General features: G+C 45.5%; 1 protein-coding gene across 1 annotated transcript; it reads left to right on the top strand.

Annotated features, from left to right (window-relative positions):
- The first annotated feature begins 789 nt into the window (after positions 1-789).
- C1QL3 (complement C1q like 3) lies at positions 790-8,411 on the top strand. Its single transcript, XM_032425756.1, has 2 exons — positions 790-2,229; positions 8,043-8,411. Exons 1-2 carry the CDS (start codon positions 1,642-1,644, stop codon positions 8,220-8,222), a joined length of 768 nt encoding a protein of 255 aa, XP_032281647.1. The 5' UTR covers positions 790-1,641; the 3' UTR covers positions 8,223-8,411.
- The last annotated feature ends 647 nt before the right edge of the window (positions 8,412-9,058 follow it).

Genomic DNA, 9,058 nt, shown 5'->3' with positions numbered 1-9,058 from the left:
AAAGGCTGCTTGGTTTGTCTTAAGACTTTTAAAGACATTTTAACAAGTGATTATTTCTCATTCATGTAGTGCAAGTAAATGCAACTTCAGGTCCAATGGCACTAACTCCAGATAGATAGCTAGAACAGTAATCCTGTAAGTAGAGGACGGAGTATATACTCACCATCTGCAGCATTTGTTAAAAGAACCTCCCCCCCCCCCCATTATGTGGTGGGCATGTTCATTCATAATCATTCAAAACGTCCTTTGGCTTTTCAACGCACCTCACTGTTCTCTGGGTAACATCTTCATTTTAGAAGGCTGGCTAGGAAAACCATAAGGTTAAAAAAAAAAACCCATCTGGAAAATTCTAAAGGGCCCTTCTGATGTTAAAAGTGGCATTTCGAAAAACACCTGAAGCACCGGTTGATTGTGGGTGAGCCAGCAAAGAAATACTGTCGACCGAGCCACCCTCTTTTCAACCTTCACCTCCACCCTCCAACTGGCGCTGCCGGCCCTGGGGAAATAGAGGGCTTAGGTGTGACCTTCGAGTGCCCAAGGCTGTTGCACATCTGTCTCCCTCCCCCCAGGTATGTCCAGCGAGACCGCTGCCATCACCTGGGTTCAGCAAGGGAGTATTCACGATCTCACCGTTCATCCATGTGCAGAGGGGAAAAAAAAAAAAAAGAGAGAGAGGCTGGGGGGAAAAAAATCCCACATTGTCAGAGTAATGCCAAACTCTCTCTGAGTGGGATGAGCAGAGCAGATGCTACAGTGAGATGCCAAAGCGGCTCCCCTTCCTCTGTGCCTTGGGTGCCTATAAATTGCTCCGGCGCGCGTTTGTCAGCCTCCTCTTCTCCTGGCAGGTGGTACCCAGGCAGAATTCTGCGTTCAGTGTCTCTCTCGCTCCGCTCCCGGCCGCGAGGCGCTCGCCGCTGCTCACTAGCTCCTCCGCTCCAGCCCGGAGCCTCGCCGAGCTGACCGTGCCCGCCGCCGCGGCTCCGCGCATCCGGGGGGCGGCTGGCCCGAGCTCGCGCGGCCAGCGCAGGTCGTTGGGGGTGCGCGTCTATTAGAGTTGTGGTGGTGGCAAAGGAGGGGGAGAAAGGCAGTGGAAGGGCGAACGGAACAAGCGAAAGAAGAAAAGAAGGAGGCAGAAAAAGGCAACTTCAGACGGAAAGTTGGTGCGAACTGGCGCAGTCGGCAAAAACGGAAAAGTCGATCGCAGGCAGCGGCTGCATAAAAGTGTGAGCTGCCCGGGCCAGCACGAGAGGCGGCGGTAGGCTCTGCCCTCCGGGTGGCCGCGCCGGCGCCGGCGGCAGCCACAGGTGCGAAGGGGCTCGCGGGAGGCGAGAGGGCGTCCTGCGCACCCCTCCCCCAGCCCCCACCCCCAGCCCGGGACTTCAGCTCAAGTCACTTGGCGTCCGAGCTCCCTCCCCAGCCGCAGCTTCAGCAGGGGGAGCAGGAGCGGGAGCAGGCGGGGAGCGGTCGGCGCGCGCCCGCCCAGGGGAGTTGGGGTTCGCAGGGGTTTGTTTTCGGCTCTGAGGAGGTCCCCGCCCAACCTTCAAAATTTTGTCCAAAAGCAGACAAGAGGATCGCCCCGCGCTGAGCCGGCTGGTGGGCAGCAGGAGGCGCCTGATCGCCGCCGGGGCGCTGGGGGTGGTGATGGTGCTGCTGCTGGTCATCCTCATCCCGGTGCTGGTGAGCTCGGCCGGCACGTCGGCGCACTACGAGATGCTGGGCACCTGCCGCATGGTCTGCGACCCCTATGGGGGCACGAAGGCGCCCAGCACCGCCGCCACGCCCGACCGCGGCCTCATGCAGTCCCTGCCCACCTTCATCCAGGGCCCCAAAGGCGAGGCCGGCAGGCCGGGGAAGGCGGGCCCGCGTGGGCCCCCCGGTGAGCCCGGGCCGCCGGGTCCCGTGGGCCCTCCGGGCGAGAAGGGCGAGCCCGGCCGCCAAGGCCTGCCGGGCCCGCCCGGGGCGCCCGGCCTGAACGCGGCCGGGGCCATCAGTGCCGCCACTTACAGCACGGTGCCCAAGATCGCCTTCTACGCCGGCCTCAAGCGGCAGCACGAAGGCTACGAGGTGCTCAAGTTCGACGACGTGGTTACCAACCTCGGTAACCACTACGATCCCACTACGGGCAAGTTCACCTGCTCTATCCCGGGCATCTACTTCTTCACCTACCACGTCCTGATGCGCGGAGGGGACGGCACCAGCATGTGGGCTGATCTCTGCAAAAACAACCAGGTGAGTGCCGGCAGGCTGCGGGGTGGGCGGGGAGGGAGCGCGGGAAGGTGCAGGCAAGAGGGAGGAGACCCCGGAAATGGGGGTGGGAGCCCGCGGAGGAAGGGCAAGGCAGCCAGGCTCCCGGGAGCGGAGCTGAGGGGGAGGCTGTTACTCCCTGGGGAGGCGGGGGTCGTGAGCCAAAGCGGGTGCCCGGAGGCCTGGAGAGGGCGGTTCCCAAGCTAGGACCTGCACTCAGAGCGCGCGAGTGTGAGCGCGACCCTCGAAGGTAGGGAAGCCGGGAGCTCGGTCCCCTGGACAGCTTGTGCACCAGGGAGTCCGGAGCAGGAGGCGACCCCCGGCTGTGGGATCCTCAGCGGCGTGGGGTCGCTCTCAGGCTTTGCCTGGAATAGGAGGGCTGGGGCAGCCCCGAAATGGGCGTGCCAGGGTGACAAACTCGGGGGAGAAAGGGGCCCGCGGGAGAACGAAGGGACCCGAAGGAGCGAGTCCAAGTGTGGCGCGTCCAGGGCCGAAGAGGGACCGGGGACTCGCGGTCGCAAGGCCCCTGCGGCGTCCCAGACCCGGGAAACAAGCATACCGTCAAATTCAAGGCACATACCCCGGTTTAGATTTCAGCCCAAGGAGAAGAAGGGGGAAAAGTAATGAGTGCTGATAACAAAAGAGAAAGTTGAGACTCATGGGTGTACTCAGCAAAACACGCACCCAAACACAGAACCCAGGCTCCACTGGCTGGAGTAGGAGGCCGCACAGGCAGGTGGCTAGGAGGGCGAGAGGCCCAGTCGGCCCCTGGGCCGCCTGCGTGAGGGTCTTTCCAACCCTGCCTTCTCACAAGGCAGTTGTCTTGGCCTTGACTGTGCACTAGCCTCAGATTAGCCCTGACCCCTTGGACTTGCTCTCCTGGGCTGGTCAGCTCTGCCACCAGGGCCACGGGTCTGCAGTTTTATGCTGGGGCCACTTTACTGTTTGCTTGAGAAACTCTCACGGTCACTGCAAGACCAAAGTGTGTCTGATCTCTTAGAAGAGGAAAATAGTATTTGTAACTACCGGAAAGTGTCATCGGACCCGAGGCTCGCGCTGAATCAGCAGCCGCGCTCTGGGCGAGGCCTTGCGACCCGCAGCCTGCAGTCTGGGCTGAGTTCTCTGGCTTTAATTTTGCCTATTGGGTGGCACAGGGAATGGCCAACTTAGATTTAACAAGGGCTACTCGGCTCAGGTCACCCGCCCCTTGAATTCAGACCTTCTCAGTTACAGCCCAGGTTTCTATTAAGCAGCATTAAGGCAGGATTTCTTCCAAAGACCCAATTCAGTATCAGTTTTTTTGTTTTTGTTTTTTTCCAAAAAGTGAAAGACGAATATTCTAAATGTATAAGAAAGAAAGGACAAAAAAAATCCCGTCCCTCCCCCCTCCTCCCACCCCTCATTTCTAAAGGAATTTAGAAGTAAATAGCTCAAGGACCCCACAGTACAGGTAGAACCAAAGGAAAAAAAAAGGGGGGGGGGAATGGCCACGAGGAGGCACTGACAGGGTTGTTTATGATAGTTATTATGCACAAAAATAATATTAAGATAAAGAAAAATTATTTACAGAGCAGTGAGATAGTTATAGGTGAATGGCTAAAAAGGGCATGACTCACCGTACCAAAATAGAGCTATTATATCACCTTTACAGAACGGTTTATGAAAAGCCCCTTAGCAGATAGCTATGAGGCCACCCATTTATTTACAAATTGGCTCTCTTCTGACTCAAAGGTTAGGTCTGGAAAATACTGTCAGGCTGAAGGATTGTTTTTAGAGGTATTCATTAAGATGGAGTAATATTCAAGTTTTATCAGCCACTGAATAAAAACACATCTTTAAATATCTGGAAATTTCAATTGCATGAAAAATCAGGGAATGAAACATTTAAATTAGTTTAAAGATTGCTATCTCAACTGCTGAGCCCAGGTATATCGAACTGATTCCAAGAAATCCATTTTATATACATGTTCTAGGTGCATTTTGTTTTTAAAATTATTTCATTGTTTGGAGAGTAGAATGCTCCTTTGTATCATCTTAGCATGCACATTCTCTGAGGATCAGGAAAAAAAATAAGGCAAACCAGCTGACCTTATCATGTATAAAGCTCTCCATTGGCATTATTAAGCTGTTACTTCTTCAAAAGGTGTGCAACAAGTAATTCAGAAAAATATATGTAGCAGCAAACAATATATTTTCAACTTCAGCATGGACTATTTTGGAAAATTGTTATTAAAATATTACTGTGAAGGAATTTTATCCTTAGAATAGAATTATTTTGTAAAGTCTGATCTGTAGACAGCTGCAAATGAGAAATATTTTATAAAGTTTATTTTATGAGTATTAAATAAATAGTTTATCAGTGATTTTCAGTTACGTTCTTATCTGATCACTTCTTAGAATGGCAGTTTCCCCCCCTGAGCAGACCTAATTTGTTTTCATAAAACAGAAACTCAGAGATCCATGTCAGTGTAATGTTCTATGGATTAAGTGGATTTGAGCAGCACAAAAATTAAACTAAAAATGCAGTTCACTCTAGGATAGAGGAATGCCTCTGGACCATAACCATAGGAGAAGCATTTTATTTATGCTTTGTGCTGAATGCAGGGTCACAGATGGAAACATCAAAGGCCAGTAAATTAACCTGATGCACCACTTAACCTTTTGTTTATGATTCCACAGAAGTACAATGAAAATGAAATTATGAGAGCATCAGTAGCAATTAATTAAATTAGCAAATGTTACCATAAATATTGTCTCTAATGATAAACCCTCCTTAATAAGATAATGCTAAAGCCACATGAGCTCCTATGTTCTCACAAACATGCCACTAAAAGGATCACAGTTCTCATATTCCCCATGAAACCATCAACCCAAATTTAATCACACCATTTGTTGAGAGCCCATGACAGTGCATATGAAAGGTAAAAGTTGGACTCGGATGGCTTTACAGAGAGACAGGAAATATAATTTTAATGTGTTCGTATGCCTTTAGCAGAAAACCTGAATTCAAAAATTGCTATGTGAATACAGTCACTGTAATACCACTATAATAAGCCACTATAATAAAAGCTAAAAGTGGCTTGAGATTAGAACTATAAAATAATTAAAGACCCGGTTTTTTTCTAAGAATGCATTAATTAATTATAGTAGCATCAATGAACATGAGATATGCTGGAAACAATAGTTTGTGGGTTGATATTCATTCATTAGCGAGATTAACGAAATGTCAAATTAATATTATCTTTTTAAAAGTGATGAAACACGCACTACAGATCAAGCAGGATCTAAATAGTTAACTTATAATATGAAAAGATAGTAGAGTACATTTAGGCAGAAATGGGGATATCGGGCTAAGGAAAGGATGCATCATAGTCCCGGAGAAAATGCTGAAATCGGTGTACATTTAGGAACCTGAAAATAGTCTCCAAGGTGGATGCATTACCTTCCTCAGTAGTTTGATGGCTTAAAGGGAGAATTGTTGGAAGTCACCAAGCTGATTACTAGAGCCTGAAATTTCAAGTTCCATTATACCTTTAGAGTAGGATCAGGTGAGCAGGCATACTAAAATCATGCAAAGTACACTGGAGTATGGCAGTTATTTAATTGGGAAAGTCTCGTGGTACAGTATAGGTTAAAGTCTTAAGAGAATAACTTTCATTAAAAAGCAATCAGACAACAAAGGAAGTGAAAAACCATAAGGGTAGCCTTCTAGTCTGTGGGATCACACTAATGCATTTGCAGGTTTTTGTGGTCGTACCTACAGAATAAAAATGGTCACATTTACATGATTTTCTGCTTATACCCTGTAGAATAAAAATTGCATTATATATATATATTTAAGACTATTGTCTCTAAATCAAGGGATTTTAATGAGTACTGGTTCCCAAATGCCTTTATATAGAAAACAGTGTTACAGCACAATACCCATAGAGCATATATTAAACACCTAAAGCACTAAATAAAATGTGTCTGCTTATTAATAATAGCTGAAAAGCATATTTATGCATTGCTAATTAATTAATATATTACTGACATAGCTAATTACTAATTTGTATTCTAATTTTTCTCACCCATTAAAAGTCCACGTGTTTAAAAAAAAAAAAAGATGAGGTCGTAACAACGCTATCCTCCTTGTAGATTTTTTTTCCCAGGGAATTAATGACTAGATGAAATTAATGAATCAAAGCACTCAACTCCTACAAACTTATGATTAATTTCTAGGAAATATTATATCATTAAATTGTATTATTACTTAACGGTCCAAATATATCACCTCATTGAACTGGTGTATACATTTGAGTCAGGGTTTCGGAGCCTAATTGCGTGGTATATTGCATTCACTGTATTAATGTCAGCACAGTGTTAAGCAATTCTAAATCCTTTAAGCCCCTTTCTCCTTTTGCTATATGATATCCAGAAAGAAAATTTTACAATACTACTCAAATTACTTTACAAGTTCAGCAGTGTCAAAGAGCCTTCTCCTTTTTTAACATTTCAGCATTAATGTGAGAGCATACCACATGAAAATTTAATTTGAAAACCTATCATTTAAGTTTTGAAAAAAATGCATGGAAATTCTTGACTTATGTCTCATTTCCCTCATTTTGCCAAGTGATAAAATCCAGCATATTGTACCCCAAGCCATGCATTATTACATAATGCAGGTTTACAGAATCACTAAATCACTTGCTATGTTATTTGGGGAAATAACCATTATAGTGGAATAGGAACAAGCCACAGAGTAGAAGATGTTTTACTGAAATAAATCAAATACAAGTGTGCCTACTGAAATTTTTTTTCCAAGGCAGAATCAAAATATAGCTAAATGAATCTGAAGCCTAATTTGAGTTGAGGATGTGACAGAATGTCCATATTACTTGAAATGATAGGTAAATTGACTGTTTGCAAATGTCTATCAACCCACTAATGAGATCACAGGCTCAACACAAGTGGATTATAGGCAACTTCCATCCTCAAAGCAAACCACACATTTTCAGAATCACCTAAAATGGAAAAGGGTATTCAATCACATCATTAAAAAATTTTAGAAATTTTAGAGGCTTCAAAGCTTAGTTCCTACTATAACTTTTAGATATGTCAAAATTAAATAATTTACTTGAGTGTACACATCACAGGTAAGTAATAAAAAGGCACAAATAACAAAATGAACCCTGCAAACTTAGGTGACGTTTTAAACGGGGGTTTCTGGCAAAAAAAAAAAAAAAAAAAAAGGCTTTACCTGTATTAGATTTCGAAAGCCCCAAATCAAAAGGCTTTCTTCTTTTTTTTTCTCTCCCTATATAGTAGAGTTGGAGTCGTGTTATTTCTCTGAGTCTCAACTGCCAAGGATCTCCATTTTCTAATAAGCGTGGGGACCAGCTGAAGTTCGGATTGAACCTCTGTCCTCGTAAACAGCTGCTTAGAATATTGCTAATTGGCTTAAATTGAAATGCACAAAAATTACCCTTATTTCCATTTCAAGAAGTGATTGGGCCTAGAGATTCAAGGAATGAGAAAAAGTGCTGATTTAGGAAGGGGATAGCGTGGTGCGCGCTGTTTACAGCACACAGTAGGAGAAGGCTGCTGGACCGACCCTCGCCATAGCACCTTGTGATCTTTCTGCTCCTCCTTTCCAGCAACGCAGTTGAGACTCTTAGAAAGATATCCTCCCGGAGCTCCAACGCCCATGCCGAATTCCGTGCCACGGCACAGGTCGGCTTCTGATGCTGTGTGAATGGCAGCAAGGACAACCCGGGAGTTGTCTCCTACAGGTCCTAATTCCTGTTTGTTTCACACAGGTGCGAGCCAGCGCCATCGCCCAAGACGCTGATCAGAATTACGACTACGCCAGCAACAGCGTCGTTCTTCATTTGGAGCCAGGAGACGAAGTGTACATCAAATTAGATGGCGGGAAAGCCCACGGAGGGAATAACAACAAATACAGCACGTTTTCTGGATTTATTATTTACGCTGACTGATAACGCAGAAACTAAGCTTATTATTCTGAGTTTGGACACTGGATTCGGATGGCTAACGTCAGTGACTCAAGGATCCCAGGGGATGCCGGTTGCGGGGCACCTCGATTGTGTATATGTGGGGAATTCAAATGCTACCTGACTCACATCTGTATACTCAGAAACATTATGTAAAAAAAAAAAAAAAAAAATTAAAAGCAAGATAAGCAGATGTGTTATTCACTACCGCCAAAGCAAATACTCCTCCTTATCGTTAGTGTCCATGTGAATGAAGTCCTATATAGATCACAAATTTTTATAGAAAAATCTAAGACACTGAATTATTTCTCCAGTATATATGATACTTTGGTGTACTGTGATCTTGCTGCTTTTATCCATATGTCAGCTTTGGTTCTTGTGAGTTCACCTGCTTATTATGATACTTGGAGTCCATTCATAGCGTGGGGAGGATGATTTTACCCTGCAGGAGAAGGTCTGATTGAAATAATGCTGCTTGTCCCCAAAGAAATTGTTTGCCTTGTACTTTTGTTAACTTTAGAGCTAGTCCTGGGAATGATTCAACTTCAAGCCTTAACCTGGAATTTTCTGGATTTGAGGGAATTCCCAAGCCTATGATCATTTTCACATTTTCTTTTTCTTACGAGTTTTCTTTTCTCTCTTTTCTGGTGATAGTCTTTAAAAGTAGAGATCGAAATTGTATCATAGGATTACCCTCTAAGTGTGAAAATGTGTAATTATGTATGGTATTTAGAAAATCCCCCGTGTGTCCATTTTGTCAATAGAATGCATTTAGATTTACTTAGAAAGTCAGAGAAATTTATTCTTTGGTGTTAAATCAG

Source organism: Phoca vitulina, unplaced genomic scaffold (assembly GCF_004348235.1).
Source record: "Phoca vitulina isolate PV1807 unplaced genomic scaffold, GSC_HSeal_1.0 scaffold33, whole genome shotgun sequence".
Classification (NCBI taxonomy): Eukaryota; Metazoa; Chordata; class Mammalia; order Carnivora; family Phocidae; genus Phoca; species Phoca vitulina.
The sequence above is the reverse complement of the archived record's forward strand: the minus strand, read 5'-3'. Positions and strand labels throughout refer to the sequence as shown.